The 20,077-nt window shown below is 40.7% G+C and overlaps 1 protein-coding gene across 2 annotated transcripts in view; it reads right to left on the bottom strand.

The window, feature by feature from the left end:
- The window catches only part of cmtm6 (CKLF-like MARVEL transmembrane domain containing 6), an 80,683-nt gene extending 61,232 nt beyond the window's left edge, over nucleotides 1–19,451 (bottom strand). The window contains exons 1-2 of one of the 2 annotated variants that reach the window (XM_060824915.1): nucleotides 19,315–19,451; nucleotides 18,714–19,104 (exon numbers count right to left, since the gene is read on the bottom strand). In XM_060824915.1, the coding sequence (XP_060680898.1) occupies nucleotides 18,714–18,845 (132 nt within the window). In that variant the 5' untranslated portion in view covers nucleotides 18,846–19,104; nucleotides 19,315–19,451. The remainder of the gene's footprint in view (nucleotides 1–18,713; nucleotides 19,105–19,314) is intronic. The other variant, XM_060824917.1, reaches the window with a different exon arrangement.
- Nucleotides 19,452–20,077: the final 626 nt, after the last annotated feature.

The raw sequence follows: 20,077 nt of genomic DNA, 5'->3' as shown, positions 1-20,077 counted from the left end.
GTAGTGGCGTGTAATCCCCACCCCCGCTAAAACCTAACACTCCGACACGCAAATGCAACCCCCATCTCACAAAGCCCTTTCTAAAATATAGGAACGTGAAGGAATAGAAGGAAAACTAGAGCTGATTCTCTTCCCATGAAAGAAGACAAAAGCATCAGAAATTAAACTAAAACTACATATGATCAGGACGAAGACAGCAACAAGATGACAATAAATAGGAGGAGTTGCCAAAAGAATATTGTTCAACAGACAATTCTGCAACCAGGCAGCTGCAATCTATGTCAAAGTCTTGTGGCACCTGCAGTTAGTATATTCATTAATCATACGCTGAAATTGTTTTAATCATTAAAAAGATAAATTTGTATTAAATAACTAACATTCTACTCTGATCAATGTAATCTAAAGACTAAACCTTACGCTTTTCAGGTCACCAAAAGCAAAGTACTGAGGAAGTTGGAAATTAGAAATAATAACAGAAATTCTGGAACTTTCAGTAGATCTGGCACCATGTGTGAAGAAAGACTTAATGGTTCAGATGGATAATCTTCCAGAGTTCATCAACCTGAAATACTAACTCTGTCTCTCTCTTCTCAGATGTTATTAAGTCTGCTGAGTATTTCCAGCATTTCCTGAGTAATTACTCTGAATTGCAATTACTAACTGCTCTGGAAGCAAACATAGCAGCCAACTTCTATTCATAAAATGCCAAGAAATAGTAATCTAGATATTTGTTTTTCATTTCCCAAAAAAAAATGATTATAGGAAGAATGTTGAAATGTGCACCAGAGAAGTCAGTGCTCTTTAGAGAAATGCCATGTTTTGAGGCATAACTGAGCAGAAAGCAAGTATCAAAGAAGGGTCACTGGACCTGAAGTATTAACTTGGTTTTCTCTCCACAGATGCAGCCAGATCTGCTCATTTTCTCCAGCAATTTAGAGTCACAGAGATGCACAGCATGGAAACAGACCCTTCAGTCCAACCAGTCTATGATGACCAGATATCCCTGAATACTCTGATCGATAAAGGAAAGCATACTAAACGCCTTCCTCACTATGCCATTTACTTGCGGCTCCACATTCAAGGAGCAATCAACATGCACTCCAAGGTCTCTTTGTTCAGCAACACTCCCTAGGACCTTACCATTAAGTGTATATGTCCTGTTAAGATTTGCTTTCCCAAAATGCAGCAGCTCACATTTATCTGAATTAAACTCCATCTGCCACTTCTCAGCCCATTGGCCCATCTGATCAACATCCCGTTGTAATCTGAGACAACCTTCTTTGCTGTCCACTACACCTCCAATTTTGGTGTCATCTGCAAACTTACTAACTGTACCGCTTATGCTTGCATCCAAATCATTTAAATAAGTGACAAAAAATACTGGACCCAGCACCGATCCTTGTGGCAGGAAGCCTCTATTGAAGCATCAGCCTAGATTATATGCTCTAATCCTCAACTGGACAAGAATCTAAACCTGGAATTCGAGTGGGGTGGGGCGTGGAATAGGTATTGAGCTAATTAGCCAGTATTAAAACATGCCAGATCGCATTTACTATAAATACAAGGCTGAATATACTTAGAAAGCAAACTGACAACTTCTGCTTCTGTACAACTCCAAGACTCTTGTCAAGAAAACCATTTGATTTGTCTTTCTTGCATCTTGATCTCTTACAGTTATGCAAACAATTGTGTCTGTCATAGCCATTCCCGTCCACTTATTCAGTCTATTACGTTATAACTTCGTGTTACTACTTACATACATTATTCTTAACTTAATTCTAATTATAAACTACAAACCTACAACCCTCTTTATTCAGCCAAGCTGTTGGCCTAAATTTTATGATCAGTGCCAAAGAAAGGAAATTCAAAAATTAAGGAACCTCTATGAATTTCAACTTTCCCAATGTTAATATGAATTGGACAGAAATTTAAAGGGATCTCTAGTGTCCGTGAGTGGAAACTAAGCAACCCCATCATTTTCCCCATTTCACCAGTACTGAATCCAATAGCTTTCTCCATGCAATTTACTTTTAGGTCCCCTTGTACAGTTGGTATTTTGTACTCTTCATGTACTATGAAATAGATGCATTTAACAAACCTTCAAGGTTTTCCTATTCACTATAATAGTATATGTATTTGCCTTTAATAAATCCATATTCCCCCTTGTCACATTTATTATATTAAAAAAAAACTTATGATATCAGATTGGATATCTTTTGTAGTTTTTTGTCATGAAGCCACCACCTGTTTTCCTTGTATCACTTTGTAGCTGTTTACGACTTGGTTTGCTATTTCCTTTTGTTTTGTATTTGTGCACACTTCCTCCTTTTAGCTCAATCGTGTCTTTTACCTGATTTGTCAAGCATGATTCTCAACTGCACATGTAAAGCTAACATTTAAAGCTTACTCACGTATTTGATTACAAGAAAACCTTTAAACAGCCCACACTTACTGTGGTTTACCCATTAGCAGTTGAGCCTAGTTTACTACAGTCAGCTTTCCTATCACACATCACTGACAAAGTGTGCCCTGCTACGTCATGGCTCTTACATTCACAGCAGACTCAGAATGATGGAGGGGGAACAAAATGAGTCATTTTTAGAAAATAATTTGTGGGATGTGGGTGTTTCTGGCCAGGCCAGCATTTGTTCCTAGTTGGCCTTGACAAAGTTGGTGACCTGTCTTCTTGAACATTACAATCCACTTATTTTACACTATTAGTGATGAAATTCCAAGATTTTGACACAGTGAAACTGAAGCAATAATGGTGTATTCCCAAGTTGGGACAGTGAGTCATTTAGAAGGGAACTTGCAGCTGACTGAAGTGTGAAAGCTTGTGGCCGAATTTTCCATCATTTAGTGAAATTTGCATCTTAAACAATCCTAACTTTATCCTTTGAGAAGCTGGAGGCGATTTGCCACATCTTAAAATTGCTCTTGCTGTTACCAACATGGTGCCTCTAACACAGGTGGTTGGAAAGAGTGCACTGGGGGTGGAGCTGCAGCTCAAACGAATGCAAGTGAATTTAAAATATATTCATGTCAGCTGTAAAGTGCAACATTATCAAGCTAAAAGGAGGAAGTATGCTCAAATACAAAAAAAACAAGAAAATAGCAAACTAAGTCAGAGTACTGTGGTTAGCTATTTCAAGGGAACAGAACAGATTCTTCTCACAGTAGGATTGCCAAGCAAAAAGCAGAGATCCTCAGACAGCATTTTAGAAACATTCAACTCTGTGTAATAGATCTAAACATCTGGTACAATCATTTTAAATTCATATCCCTGCTTCACACGCAAAATGTGCTACCAGAATTGTTTGCTCAGTCTGAAAATGTTCATCTTGATTTAGGTCATAGATTAAAATTAATATTTCTTAAGTTTGGTTTCATGTTATTGGGATTTCTTTTCTTTGGACCTGCATCAAACATCTAAACTTCAGCAAAACAACAAAGGCCTCTGACTGTATAAAGAGTTGCAGTGACTGTCATATGACTCACAGATGTACTTTCCTATCATGAAGCAAACATGTGTTTTGGGGATTTTTAACCAAAACACGTATGTAAATATTGAGTATTAAATTGCATTAACTTCCCAACAATTAAACCAAAGGAAACTTTACTGTTTTAAAATAATTAATTTCCCTTTGACAATTTCCCACCAACATCTCCCTACCTAAGATTGGTTGTCCCTCTACAATTTTGCCTGAGTAATAATCATTCATTCTTGAACATAAACAGTGAATTCTGGCATTTTTGGACTGAAAGAAATTATGCTCGACACTTACTCTCACCTTTGTATATAACCCTATCAAGGCCAATATTAATTGCCTAAGCCTTATTGCCTATGAAAAGGTGTTGATGAGCTGCCTTGAATCCCTTGTATCCACATGGGGTGCATACACCTAATGCTGTTAGAACATACAACATAGAAAAATACAGCGCAGTACAGGCCCTTTGGCCCTCGATGTTGCGCTGACCCAAGCCCACCTATCCTACACTAGCCCACTATCCTCCATATGCCTATCCAATGCCCATTTAAATGCCCATAAAGAGGGAGAGTCCACCACTGCTACTGGCAGGGCATTCCATGAACTCACGACTCGCTGAGTAAAGATAAATGTTATAGAGAGTTCAAAGATTCAATGAATGGCAGTATTCGGTTTCAAAATCCGTTACTCAGGGAACTTGCAAATGGTGATGCTGCACACACACATATTTGCAGCAGGGTTCATGGAATGGAGATCTACAGTTGAATCAGTTTCCCTTATTTCATGTAACATTCAATAGAACATAAGAAATGGGATCAGGAAAAGAGCTGATTAAGCCTGCTCCACCATTCATTATGATCACTGCTGATTGTCGGCTACAACTCCGCATTTCTGCTGGTGTTAGTTTTTATTTCAGTCCCAGCCATAAATATAACCAGTAACAGTGCACCCACAAACCTCTGGGACAATGATTCTACAATTATTTGAGTGAAAAAGCTTTCCTCATCTCAGTCTTAAATGATTACCCCATAACATGAATCGGTGCCCCAACGTTTGAAATTCCACAACGCTTCAATATCAATGTTCTGATGAGATCTAACACCAATGGTAGCAGCCAGTTGAAATCAGGCATCTGTACGCCTCATCTACTAACTTGATGAACCAATGAAGGTGTTGGTCAAAGGTAAGTTGTTCAGTAAAAATATATTTTGGTTCCTTTCTGTATTCTGTGGAATAAGTTGCTGTATGCAGTGAAGCTTCTCTTCAGTGCTTATCGATTTTGAAAAAAAATATTAAAATAAGAACCTTGAATATTTGCACAGCCTGAATATTCCAATAAGGCGTTCCAAAAGGACATTCATCTAATTATGTAATTTTTGAAGGGCAGTCAGTGCTGTAATGGGGAAGACATTACAATCAATGCAATACTTTAAGAAAACATTCTGACCCAGAGGGCAGAGTGCTGCAATTTAGCTACAATCAATACTTAAATATTCAGTTCTAAATCCTTATGCCCCAACTACTTGTATTTAATGTTATCCCACAATTCTTCAAAAAGCAACATTACAAGGCAAAGTATAAACACCAAAACATGCAGGGAAGTATCAATACAGATCAAAGGTAGGTTCAAAAGAGTGTTTGAACAGAAGCAAGTGAGATAGGAAGGTGTAGGGAGGGGGATTCCAAAAGGCAACTGTAGGCATGGTCACCAATATGGAGCAATGACATTTTGAGATGGACAAGGAACCAGCCTTAGAGGATTGCAGACAGTTTAAGGATTATGCAACTGGAGGAGACTACTGAGATAGGGAGGGGCAAAGCCATGGAGGGATTTCAAAACAAGGATGAGAATTTTTAAAGCAAAATATTTCTTGATCAGGAGGCAACTTAGGTGAGTGAATACAAGGTGATCAGAGAATAGCCTGGCTGCATGTTAATGGCTCATTCCTGATGAAGGACTTCTGCCCGAAACATCAATTCTCCTGCTCCTCAGATGCTGCTTGATCTTCTGTGCTTTTCCAGCATCACACTCTAGACTCTGATCTCCAGCATCTGGGGTCCTCACTTTCTACTGTCTGCCAAGTTAAGTCGGTACAGATGAGTTTTAGCTGACCTCAAGCATCAATACAAAAGAAACAATAAATTTAAATAAATATTGGGTAACTTAAGAAATAGGAGCAGACGAAGACTATACGGCCCCCGAGTTTGCTCTGTCATTCAAAATAATCACGATAGGTCATTGCCCTGAACTCGGATTTCCTGTCTGACACCCCTGTCCAGTGATCTCCAGGGAGGCTAAACACCTTCACTGTGTACAATACTAACAAGTACAACCTTCTGGGGTAGGAATTTCCAAAGATTCACAACCTAGATTTCCTAGCTAACAGGAATACTCTCTTGGTGACTACTCCAGCAATCCCCTTCACAGCTTTATAAATTTCAATGAGGTCACACTCACTCTTCTACCTGCCAGAGAAAATAGGCCCAAACTACTCAGCGACTCAGCACAAGACAATCCTCTTATCCCATAAACCATTCTTGTGAAACTTTATTGCACCACCTACATTGCAAGAATGTCTTGCCTTAGCTATAGGACCAAAACTGTACACAGTACTCCAGGTGCAGTCTCACCAAAGCCCAATGTAAACTGTCACAAATAATCCTCATTCTTATACTTCACCCCTCTTGTAATCAGGCCAAAGTGCCATTTGCCTTTCTAATTGTTTGCTACACCAGCATGCTAGCTATTTGCATTCTAGGTATGACTAATTCAAAGTTCCTCTTAACATTGACATTTAACAATTTCACATGTTTTAAAGAAATATTCTGCTTGCCTTAGAGCACTATGAAAGTGAACACCCACACATTTCTCCACATTATACTCCATCTGCCACTTTGTTGCCCATCAGCTTAATCTGTGTAAAACACTGAATCTTCCTTACAGTTTACAGTTTGACCTAGCTTTCTTCTGTCATGGAGTCAAAGAGATGTACAGCACGGAAACAGACTCTTCAGTCGAACTTGTCCACACTGACAAGATATCCCAACACAATCTAGTCCTACCAGCCAGCACGCAGCACACACCCTCCAAATCTTTCTATTCATATAACCATCCGGATGTCTTTTAAATGTTGTAATTGTACTAGACTCTGCCTCTTCCCCTGGCAGGTCATTCCACACATGCACCACCCTCTGTGTGAAAAAGGTGCCCCTTAAGTCCCTTTTATATCTTTCCCCTCTCACCCTAAACCTATGCACTCTAATTCTGGACTCCTCCACCCCAGACTTTGTCTATTTACCCTATCCATGCCCCTCATGATTTTATAAACCTCTATAAGGTCACCCCTCAGCCTTTGAGGCTCCAGGGAAAACAGCCCTAGCCTATTCAACCTCTCCCTACAGCTCAAATCCTCCAACTCTGGCAACATCCTTGTAAATGTTTTCTGAATCCTTTCAAGTTTCACAACATCCTTCCGATAAGAGGGAGGCCAGAAGTGCACGCAATATTCTAAAAATGGCCGAACAAACGTTCTGTACAGCCGCAACATGACCTCCCAACTCCTGTACTCAATACTCTGACCAATAAAGAAAAACATACCAAACACCTTCTTCACTATCCTATCCACCTGTGACTCTACTTTCAAAGAGCTATGAACCTGCATTTCAAGGTTTCTTTGTTCAGTAAAACTCCCTAGGACCTCACCATTAAGTGAACAAGTCCTGCTAAAATTTGCTTTCCCAAAATGCAGCACCTCACATTTATCTAAATTAAAATCCATCTGACACTCCTCAGCCCTTTGGCCCATCTGGTCAAGGTCTTGCTGTAATCCGAGGTAACCTTTTTCACTGTCCACAACACCTCCAATTTTGGTGTCATCTGTAAACTTACTAACTATACCTCCTATGTTCATATCCAAATCATTTATATAAATGACAATAGAAAATCTAGATGCAATACTCTTGATCTCTTCATATGTCATTAATACAAAGTGTAATGAATGGAGGCCCCAGCATTGATCCTTGTAGCACCGCACTAGCTACAACCTGCCAATCTGAAAGTGTGTTCTTTTATTCACACTTCCTGCCTCTTGTCTATTAACCAATTCTCTATCCATGCTAATAGATTACCTCAAACCCATGTGTCATCACCTAATGTACTATCCTTTACTGTGGTGTGCTGTCTAATACCTTCTGGAAATCATTAAGAAAAATACAATCAGACTCTGGGTTAATTGTAGGAGTTAATAGCCGAAAGCAAATTCATGGAAACCAAATAAAGAGGGGCAGGGAGTTGGGATGGAATAAAATGGAGGACTGAATTCATAGTCAGAAGTTGTTGAACTCAAATGTTGAGTCCAGAAGCCTACAGTGTCTACACCTGGTTCCAGTACCGAAGAATCATGTTAAACTTGAAAAGTTAACTGTTGCCTTAGATGATTTCACGCTTGCTGCCACCATGTTCCATTTTCACTTGAGATCCCCAGCATCCATAGTATGTTGCTCTTATTCTCATAAACCAACATCTTGATTCTAAGAGTCAGCATGATGTCAATCTATATGAATTTCATGAGTTTGACAAAGATGCTAGCTGCTTTCCCACAGTTCTGCATCAAAAGACAGTCTGTGGTACCAAGGTAAAAGAGCTGGCCAATTATTTTCAGAGGGCTTTATGCAGAGTAATCAAGGACAGAAATGTAATACATTCTCAGATAATCACAGTTTTTGTGGTGTTTACAGCAAATTACAAATATTGAGGAGACAATCCATGAGTAAACGTGGATGACTAGCATGGCATCTTCAGCAGACAGGAGTCATTTATCATAGTATGCTGTATTTTTGACTTTGATTGCAATTGGACCAAATAAACTCCTTTTATACCAATCAAGAATTCAAAGGTCAGGAGCATGGAGAAGGAAATACCAAATAAAGTGGGGGCAAGGACCCAAACCCAGTTCATTCCATTCTGGAGAGTCCAAAACTAGAGGTCATAGGTTTAATGTGACAGGGGAAAGATTTTTAAAAAAGGCCTAAGGGGTAACTTTTACATACAGAAGATGGTACACATATGGAAATAAAGTGCCACACGTAGTTGTGGAGGTGGGTGCGTTTACAACATTTAAAACGCATCTGGATCAGTATATCCAGAGGAACTGTTTACACAGATATTGGCCAAATCCTGGAAAAACTGATAGGCTTTGGGATTAGCGAGTTTTGCAAAGATTTGTAGCTCAGGTTGAGGTTCTGGATATATGATTGCTTGCTGAGCTGGAAGGTTTGTTTTCAGATGTTTCATCATCATACTAGGTAACATCATCAGTGAGTCTCCAGATGAAGCACTGGTGGCAAGGCCCACTTGCTATTTACGTGTTTATGGGTTTGAAATGTCTGGTCAATGTGGATGAGTTTGACCAAAGGGTCTGTTTCTGTGGTGTATGACTCTATAGCTGGCATCATCAAATTATACCATACAGCACCTGTTCACATGAAAACAACTGAACACACTGTGGGCAGCTTGATGGACAAATTTTCCCCAAAGTCTTGTAGAGTCATTCCAGTTGATAGTGTCAAACAAAATTTGGTCGGCATGGATGAGTTGGACCCAATGGTCTGTTTTCTTGCTGTAAGATTCTATTTAAGATGATCTAAGCAACTACCAACATTATTACTAAAACAGACTATTTGGCCACTGTCTGATTACCATTAGATTAACGATCTACATAACAGACTGTTAACAAAGACAAATTACTGATATGTCTGCGAGAATTAGGGATAATGGCAGGTACACAAATTAGCTGAATGTGACTAGTGGTTTCCCCACAAGAATCTGTGTTGGGGTCTCAAATATTCATATTATTTTTGAACAACTTTGATAATGCACAGCAGATTATATATCCAAATGTGCTGATGACACAAAGATAGACAGCATTACAGACAGTGCATATGATATCATAGAATTACAAAGGGATGTTGATAGATGCAGTGAATGGTCAAAACTTTGGCAGATAGAATTGAATGTAAGCAAGTGGCAGGTGGTAAGGTGGCCCGGTGGTTAGCACTGATGACTCACAGTGTCAAGGACCTGGATTCAATTCCATCTTTGGGTGACTGCGGAGTTTGCATGTTCTCCTTTTGTTTGTTTGGGTTTCCACGGGTGCTCTGGTTTCTCGCATAGTCCATAAATTGGCTGTGGAAGTGGATGAGCTATGTTAAATTGCCCATAGTGTCCAGGGGTGTGCAGGTTAGCCATGGGAAATGAAGAGTTATAGAGCAGGAGGGGGTGGGGGGGGGGGGTGTCTGGGTGGGATGATCTTCAGAGGGTTGTTGTGGATTTGTTGGGCCAAATGGCCTGTCTGAAGTCAAATTCAGTGGATGGCCAAACAAACTTAGTGGTTCAGGTGCACAGATCTTTAAAATGCCACATTCAGGCACAGAAAATACTCAAGATGCTAATGGAATCCTGTCCTTCAGATCAAGAGGACTGAAGTATAAGGACGCAGAAGTTGTGCTGTAGTTATACAAACCCTGGTTAGATCCAACTTGGAGTACTCACAGTAGACCTGGGCACAAACCTTAGGAAGGATATACTTCGAGGAAATACAGTGTCGGTTTACAAGAATGATACTGGACTTTTGGGGTTAAGTTACGGGGACAGATTATACAAATTAGGCCTGTTGTCTTGAGAATTTAAAAAGTAGTGGGGTGATCTTATTGAAGCCTTCAAGATATCAACAGAAAAAACAGGGTAGGTAAAAGATAGTCTATTTTCACTGGTTAGGGATTCTAGAACTAGGGTGCATAGTCTAAAAATTAGATAGAGACTGTTCAGGAGATATTAGGAAGCATTTGTACACAAAGAATTATAGAATAGAATCATAGAATCCCTACAGCATGAAAGCAGGCCATTCAGATCACTGAGTAAAAAATGAGGTCTGCAGATGCTGGAGATCACAGCTGCAAATGTGTTGCTGGTCAAAGCACAGCAGGCCAGGCAGCATCTCAGGAATAGAGAATTCGACGTTTCGAGCATAAGCCCTTCATCAGGAATAAGCTGATGAAGGGCTTATGCTCGAAACGTCGAATTCTCTATTCCTGAGATGCTGCCTGGCCTGCTGTGCTTTGACCAGCAACACATTTGCAGCATTCAGATCACTGACTCTACATTGACCCTGCAAAGAGTATTCCATCCAGACCCAGATGCACCCCATTCCAGTAACCCTACATTTCCCCTGGCTAATTCAACCAGCCTGCACATCGCTAAACATGGTGGGCAATTTAGCATGGCCAATCCACATAATCTGCAAATTGAATCATACAGCATGGAAATAGACCATGTCCATACCGAACGTAATCCCAAACTAAACCAGCCCCACCTGCCTGCTCTTAGCCCACATGCCCACAAAACATTCCTATTCATATAGTTATCCAAATATCTTTTAAACATTGTAATTTTACTCACATTCACTGCTTCCTCAGGATGTCATTCCACATGCAAACCACACTCTTGTGTAAACATTTTGCCCCTCCTGTCTTTTTAAAATCTCTTTCTTCTCACTTTAAAAATGTACCCTCTAGTCTTGAAATCACCCATCCTTGGGAAAAGACAACTATAATTAATTCTATCCATGCATCTCATTATTTTATAAACCTCTATAAAGTCACCTTTCACCCTCCTTCACTCTAGTGAAAAAAGTGCCAGTCTTCCTTTATAACTCAAACCTTCCATACCCGGCAACATCCTCGTAAATCTCTTCTGAATCCTCTCCTGCTTAATAATATCCTTCCTATAAGTGAGCGACCAGAACTGGACACAGTACTCCAGAAGAGATCACACCAATGTCCTGTACAACCTCAACATGACATCCCAACTCCTATACTCAGAGGAGTGAGGAAATCTTTGGACTGTGGGAGAAAACTGGAGCACCCCGAGATAACCCATGTAGACATGGGGAGAACATGCAAAGGCCACACAGAGCAAGAGAGAGAGTGAGAGCGAGAGCAAAAGAGACCTATACTGCAGTCTGATACAGCAGTGAATCTGCATAGCTTCTGCCTTTTTGTATTTCTAGACATTGTTAATTTTTCTTAGACACACTCCAAACAGTGAAATTCACAACTGACTTCGGAGGAACCTGTGAGAGAGAGCTCACAGCACAGCAGCAGATAAGTGCATGAATTTAAATTGTAACCTTGCTGTCTTTTTTTTAAAGAGTAGAATGGGTTCTTTTTGGTTATATGTTTTACTGAGATCTGTCTCTTGATTAAAGTTTAAAAATATAAAACACAGGTACTAAGTTAGCCTGGAACAGTAAGACTGTGCTATTTTCTGTGGATTGTTAAGGTGCAAAGATGGCCTTCAGTAGGTGAGGTGCTCTTCCGGTCAGATGTGGGAGATTAGGGAGCATTTCTAATTTATTGATGATTATGTCTGCAGTTAAGAGTGCTTGGTTGCAAATCCTATCAGATCGCATGGCTCAGTTGGAGCAGCATTCAGAGGCAATGAGGAATTTATAGGAACTTACATGGTACGGTTGTGAGGAGTATTGCTGAACAAAGAATGCAAGTTCATAGTGCATAGAAAGTGGAGTCTCAGGTAGATACGATAGTGAAGGAGGCATTTGGTATGCCTTCCTTTAGTGGTCAGAGCATTGAGTGTAGGAGATGGGAGGTCATGTTGCAGGATATGGGTTAGGCCACTTTTGGAATAATGTGTGCAATTCTGTTCTCCCTGCTGTAGGACGGATGTTGCGAAACTTGAAAGGGTTCAAAAAGATTCACAAGGATTTCGCCAGGTTTGGAGGATTTCAGCTATCAGGAAGGCTGAATAGTCAGGGGCATCAGAATCTGAGGGGTGACCTTATAATGGTTTATAAATCATGAGGGGCATGGATAGGATAAATAGACATGGTCTTTTCTCTGGGTTGCGGGAGTCCAGAACTAGAGATCATAGGTTCAGGGGAAAAATTTAAAAGGGACCTAAGGGGCAACTCTTTCAAGCAAAGGGTTGTGCGTGTGTGGAATGAGCTGCCAGAGGAAGTGGGGAGGCTGGTACAATTACAACATTTAAAAAGCCTCTGGATGGGTTCATTAATAGGAAGGGTTTAGAGGGATATAGGCCACGTGCTGGCAAATGGAACTAGATTAGGTTAGGATAATTGGTTGGCATGGACAAGTTGGACCAAAGGGTCTGTTTCCCTGCTGTACATCTCTATGACTGTATGATTAAAGAGTTACCTATTCAGTTGCAACTTCCTGTAATCAATGTATATAGCTACGTAAACGTAAAACAAAGCTGGGCTCTTTCAGTCGAGTTATAATTCCAGCATAAAATAGACAATGGTATTGTGCACTGGCCCCTATGTGAGCAGACAATTTGCAGACAAATTTCCATGCAAATAGCACAGACACTGCGCAACATCCTTGGACACTGTGGGTAATTTAGTATGGCCAATCCACCTAACCTGCACATCTTTGGACTGTGAGATGATGCATCCTACCTCTTATGCAAGAGAGAGTTACCCATTCATTACCAGTATGCAAGAATATTAGGTTGCCCACGAACCCATTTGAAAGACTGAAGAGAAAGATTATAATGTAGAACAATGAACTGTTTTCAAAATTCTCACCACTTATTAATTCAGCAAATCAGTAAATACCAAGCATACTCATCAAATTCAGCCATTTACTACATGTATACTTACTACCTCATGCCACAATATTTTTTGACTGATAAGCAATCAAGATTAGGGTATGCCTTCCAGTATTATCATTCATTTCCAGGGAAATGGCCAAGTGGAAGAATCACACCATTGACCTAGCACGTATTTCCAGTGAAAGAATTATACAGTGGAGTTTATGAGTGATTTAAATGCATATCTTATAGTGAGATAACTTTATTTCTTTCCCTGATAGACCAGCTACATAACCAAATACCTGTACACTAACCTACCTCTAGCACATAGTCTTGCCTGTGACCTGTTCACGGCTATGTAAATTTTGGTTTTGGAACAGAAATCAGTTTTTAACCCAAAGTCCAAAAGCCCTGAAAGGTGGCCCAAAAAGTAAATCATCAACTAGAGCGAGGTTTGAGATGATCTGGAAGGTCAAGGGGACAAGCGGAAGAGAATGGGACGTTGTAGATCAAAAACATTTTTTAAAAAAATTCACTTGTGGGATGTGGGAGTCGCTGACTGGCCAGCATTTATTGCCCAAGTAAATATGGCGCTGAATCAGAATTGGAAGAATTTGGACAGGAAGGCGAATTGCAGCATCAGCATAGAGGACTAGTGAGAAACATCAAAAAGGTTAATAGCTTTCTCATGACATTGTACAGAACTGCAAATGGGAACACAAATAACTCTTGGAGCCAGGCATGAGAGCTTGCATTTCCATCATGAACGAATCCTCAGATACTTCACAGGTGATTAAAGATTGTAGACTCAACAGATTAGGCTCGAGAGCAATACCTAATAGATTCAATAAGAACTGGGCAATTTTATGTTGAAATACTTCTAAATTCATGTTTGGTGCAATGTTTGTTTATTCATTTCGTTATTAATTACTATTAACTAATTATTTACTTGTTACTCGGCTGAGGTGACCAGCATAGTACTTACAAAACTTCCATAAATATCTAGAGCAATTTGATCAGTTCAACATATTTTTAGGAGCTTGAGCATAGATGAATACAGATTGACACAATGGCTCAGTGGTTAGCACTGCTTCGTCACAGCATGAGGGAACCAGGTTTGATTCCACCCTTGGTCAAATGTCTGTGTGGAATTCATACATTTTCCCCATAGGCTTCCTCCCACAGTCCAAAGATGTGCAGGTTAGGTGGACTGGTCATGGAAAGTGCAGGGTTACAGGGATAGGGTAGGAGTGGGTCTTGCTGGATGCTCTTCAGAGGGTCAGTGTAGACTTGATGAGCAGAATGGCCTGCTTCCACACTGTAGGGATTCTACGATGAATCTAAGAGCCAGCAAATACTGAAGGCTGAAAAGCCTCCTTGCGCTCAATAGATAACAGAACAAATACATTCAGCTCAGAGGAGACAGATAGAACATATACAGATACAATGCAGTACAGACTCTTCAGCCCTCAATGTTGCACCGAAATGTGAAATTAATCTGATGCCCATCTAACCTCCACTGTTCCATTATTATCCATATGTATGTCCAATGCTCATTTAAATGCTCTTGACGTCAGCAAGTCTATTACTGTTGCAGGCAGGCATTCCACGCCTCTACTACACTCTCAGTAAAGAAACTACCCCTGATATCTGTCCTAAATCTATCACCCCTCAATTTAAAGCTATGTCCCCTCATGTTAGCCTTCACCATGTGAGGAAAAAGGCTCTCACTGTCCAACCTAACTAACCCTCTGATTATCTTATACATCTCGATTAAGTCACCTCTCAATCATCTTCTCTCCAATGAAAACAGCCTCAGTTCCCTCAGCCTTTTCTCATAAGACATTCCCTCCATACCAGGCAACAGCCAAGTAAATCTCCACTAAGCCCTTTCCAAAGCTTCCACATCCTTCCTATAATGTGGTGACCAGAACTGTACACAATAGTCCAGGTGCGGCCTCAACAGTGTCTTGTGCAACAGAATCATGACCTCATGGCTCCGAAACTCAATTCTCCCTACTAATAAACGCCAACACATCATATGCCTTCTTAACAACTATCTCAACCTAGGTGACAACCTTCAGGGATTTATGCACCAGGACACAGAGATCTCTCTGTCCATCTACACTGCCAAGAATTTTACCATTAACCCAGTTCTCTGCATTCCTGTTACTTCTTCCGAAGTAAACTACCTCACACTTTTCTGCATTAAATTCCATTTTCCACTTCTCAGCCCAGTTCTGAACCTTATCTATGTCCCTCTGTAACCCAAAATATTCTTCAGCACTATCCACAACTCTGCCTAGCTGAGAGTCATCCACATATTTACTAACCTGTCCTTCTACACCCACATCCAGATTGCCCACATAGCAAGAGTTAGGTTGTCTGTCTTGCCTAGAAAGCTATTTCTGGGGTGGCTCAGTGGTTAGCACTGCTGCCTCACAGCACCAGGTACCTGGGTTGGATTCCACCCTCAGGTGAGAGTTTGCGTGGAGTTTGCACATTCTCCCAGTGTATGTGTGGGTTTCCTCCCACAGTCCAAAGATGTGCAGGTTAGATGGAATAGCCAGGGAAATGCAGGAATGTGGGTCTGGGTGGGATGCTCTTCAGAGGGTTAGTGTGGGCTGAGTGGCCTGCATCCAACCTGCAGAGATTCTATGAATCAAAATTAATGAATATGCAATTAAAAATAGTTGTAAAATAACAAATATGAGATGATTTGTGCAAGTTTTGATAGATATTAGGCTTGAATACAATTCCCATTTTAATGATATACTAAAACTGGTCAAAATACTATAAAGAAATGATCCATTTGCTCCACCAAATCTGAGGCATGCTGCTCTTTGTAAGAATCACACCATCTAATTCCATTCATCTATCTGTTCCCCAAGCAGTTTAATATTAACTTTTTTCTAAGAATGGATTTTAAAAAAAATGTTCTCATGGACAACAATAGGTTTAAGCAAAAAATTATGCTCTGACCTAATTTATATATCTCTTAATTTTGTGCTGTCTTGTCCACCTGTGAAAATACTTTCCTTAGCACAATTCTTCATAATCTGCAACTTTTAATCCTTTCAGTTCAACTGAAAAAGCCAAAGCTTCTCACGTCTCTCTGTAAACGTCACCTCATCTCTGGTAAGATCCTGAAATCTACAGGCTGTGTCTTTTCTGTTACTAGGAGAAAGTGAGGACTGCAGATGCTGGAGATCAGAGTTGAAAAATGTGTTGCTGGAAAAGCGCAGGAGGTCAGGTCAGAATTGGATTCCTAAAGAAGGGCTTATGCCCGAAACATCGATTCTCCTGCTCCTTGGACGCTGCCTGACCTGCTGCGTTTTTCCAGCAACACATTTTTCAGCTCTTTTCTGTTACTCTCATTTCCTTCTGTTAACTAAATGGCACACAAATGTTAGAAATGACAAAGGTGTGGAAAATATTCATTATGCATATATATTATTTATTTTTGCTAGTGTGGAGATGAGAAACTGTCTACTGCTACTGAACAGCAGGTGTGAATTGAATCTTTTTGCAATAAAGAGAATTTGAATTGAATTGTAACATGTTAACACACCCCAGTCCAATTACAAAAGGCATCTGAATGGGTAAATGAATAGGAAGGGTATAGAAGTGTATGGACCAAGTGCTGGCAAATGGGACTAGAAGCTTTGGCTTTTTCACTTGAACTGAAAGGATTAAAAGTTGCAGATTATGAAGAATTGTGCTAAGGAAAGTATTTTCACAGGTGGATAAGACAGAACAAAATTAAGATAATTATAAGAAAAATGAGGTCAGAGCATAATTTGTTTGCTTAAACCTATTGTCCATGAGAACATTTTTTAAAAAATCCGTTCTGAGCAAAAAGTTAATATTAAACAGCTTGGAAACAGATAGGTGAATGGAATTAGACGGCGTGATTCTTACAGAGAAGCATGGCTCAGATTTGGTGGAGCAAACGGATTATTTCTTTATAATAATACTTTGACCAGTTTTAGTATATCATTATGGGACTAGATTAATTTAGGATATATTTGGCATGGACAAGTTGGACCAAAGGGCCTATGTCCATGCTGTACATTGCTATGATTATAATTATGGCCTCAGCACTAATCCCTGTGATACTCCACTAGTAATAGATTGCCTTCCTGAAAATGCCCTTTTATCCTAACTCTCTGTTTTTTATTGGTGAACCAATTAATTCTCTATCCATGTTGATATACTGCCACAATACCAGGGGCTCAAATCTCATTAAGCAGCTTTTGGTACAGTACCTTATCAAATGCCTTTTGAAGATGCAAATATATTATATCTACTGGATCCCTATTATCTATCCAGCTTTTTACTTCTTCAAATAAATTTGAATAAATTTCCTAGGCATGATTTCTCATCATGAATTCATGTTGACTCTTCTTGATTAGATTATGTATTTCTAAATGTTCTTTATCACATATTTTATAATAGCTCAAATATTTTCCCAATGACAGATGACAGAACTGCAGGATGATTATTGTCACTACAGCCTCTGCACACTGAAGTCAATTACTATTTTCTCAGATAAATTAGCTCATGTACTGTTTAGGGATCATTTGCAAAAACTTTCTGATACGTACATCTCAATACAACAACGTTCAGTCAATTGCAAAGAACTTGATTCCAAAAAAAATTCAATGTTATGTAATTTTTTCTTGTAAAAGTAATGCCAGCATTATACATGTTGAGTTCACTGATTCTATGTCCAGAGTAGTCTTAAATTACTTGAAGGTTTCTTAAAAGAACGGTCATGGTTATGCTAGCCTAGACATCTCAGGCAGTACTGTCTGTGCTGTCTTAATGATGGTTCTCTCCTTCCTCTCACTACTCCCAGACTCCATTCCCTCTTTTCCAACAAAATCTTCCCAATTCATAATGCAATTCTTCTACGTTGCTGTCAGATTAACAGCATCTCGAATCTGTTACATCTAAGAAAGCTGGTTTTGTTCATCACTCTATACTGAACGTTTTCACATTGGCCTTGAAATGAGGGTAGCATTGCAGGATGAATATAAATTAGGTAATCAATTAACACATGCTGGCAATATACTGGACTCCTTGAAACTGAGAGCAAAAGTAAAAGGAATATAATTATTTTCCACTGTCATAAACTTGTGACCCTGTTCAGCTGCGGCTGCCAACCTCTGGAATTTTCAAGAATTGAAGATCCGTTTCTAGGACGCTAGTGAGCAATCCATTATCGAAATCATAAGCAATAAACACAGAGTGCTGGAGGAAACTTGTTATTTTTTGTGCAAATTTCCAGCATCCGCAGTTCTCTGCGTTCACCAAAATCATGGCAGCGTAAGCATTTCCATTTTCTTTTAACTGACAGAAATGTGGGAAATGCTGGGCGAGGCCTGTTTGTGAGGAAACCGTGTGAAGAAAACTCCAAGAGCACATCCAAGCGGAATTAATGTAATTACAATGATATACAGGATTTCCTTAAACCGGGATCGCACCTCAATCCCGCCCTGACTTCGACTGACTTGTCAACCTGGGTTCTTAACCCGCCCAAAATAATTCTGCCATCCATGTAGAAGAGCCAGAGCTGAGCCGGTCAGACTCACCACTTGTAGCAGTTTGAGGATCCCTTTGAGAGTGCGGAGGTAACCGAGGTTACAGCAGGAGTCGGAGTTCTGGATTGGCTCCGTGGTTCGCTGGTAAACCTCATCCATGCCGTTGCCTTGTCCCTGCCGCATCCTGTCGCTGACTCCTTAATGCCCACTTGCCCTGTCGGCCAACTTCGACTGTGTGTTTTTTTTAAAAAACAAGAAACAGAAAAAGGGAAAGAGAAGGAAAGTCGAAATTAACCTCCTCCCCTCCTTGGAATTGATCTTATTTTGTCACACGGAAAATCCGATCGGTGGGCTTTAAGACAAAAATTCCGAGAGCCTTGCTTTTCCCTCAGCGCCGCCGATCCCCTCTGGCATCGCGTCGCCCGGAGTGCAATGAACGCATCTGCGAATAGAAAGGGGGGGGGGGGGGGGGGTTGTTGGTGAGAGAGAGCGTTGAGACCCAGCCTCCCCTCCCCTCCTCTCCGCCTCCACCCAGTCCCTCCCGCCTTCCCACCGCTTGCTCAGGGCGGCACAGGCCACAATTTCCCCACACTGCAGCAACTCGGCTCCTACAGCTCTCCGACCACCGTATGCACCGTCTCTGTCCACTCACCGAGGGGGGGTTATTAGCCCTGGCTGACTCTGAGTTACTGCCGCCCCGATCACACACTGCGCTTCCCCGTCTCGCTTGAACCCTGTCTGTCTCACTCAAGTGCTTCACTTCCTGGTTTCACTTTCATCATTGAAGGGAGGGCTGGCTTCTACTGGGACTTCCCACTGCCTCCCCACACCACACCTCATCCGTTACAATCAGGACCTGCACGGAGAGAGAAAAAAAACCCTTTCCCAGTTCGAGATGACCTTCTCGAAATCCCGGCTCCCCTCAACACTTCCCAGGTTGACACGTGGGGCATGGGGAAATTCCCCTGGGCAGACGAATGGAAGACGATTTGGTGTGGATTTCCAGTAAATTGGAAATTTTCAGAAAGTACCTAGGCTGACACGACGAAATGAAACTTCAGTAAAACCCAGACAGAAAATGGAAACAAATAAGCAGCATCAGCCAACAGAAAGAAAGAACCGAGAAAAAGTCGTGGCATATATTATAAACGCAGGGAGGTGTACAGAAGTTTGGTTAGGCCACAGTTGGAGCACGGTGTGCAGTTTAATCGCCCCACACTACAGGAAGATATCATTTCACTGAGTGCGCGCAGGGGAAATTCACCAGGACGTTGCCTGAGATCGAGAAGTTTAGCTGTGAAAGAGAAGTTGGAGAGGATTTAGAGAAGAACCTGATTAAGGTGCATAAGATTATGAGGGGAATGAACAGGGTGGAAAGGAAGCAGCTGTTTCTCTTAGTTGAAAGGGAGTCATGA

This window comes from Hemiscyllium ocellatum, chromosome 5, assembly GCF_020745735.1.
Source record: "Hemiscyllium ocellatum isolate sHemOce1 chromosome 5, sHemOce1.pat.X.cur, whole genome shotgun sequence".
Taxonomy (NCBI): Eukaryota; Metazoa; Chordata; class Chondrichthyes; order Orectolobiformes; family Hemiscylliidae; genus Hemiscyllium; species Hemiscyllium ocellatum.
Note: the sequence above shows the minus strand (reverse complement) of the source record. Positions and strands in the feature narration are given on the sequence as shown.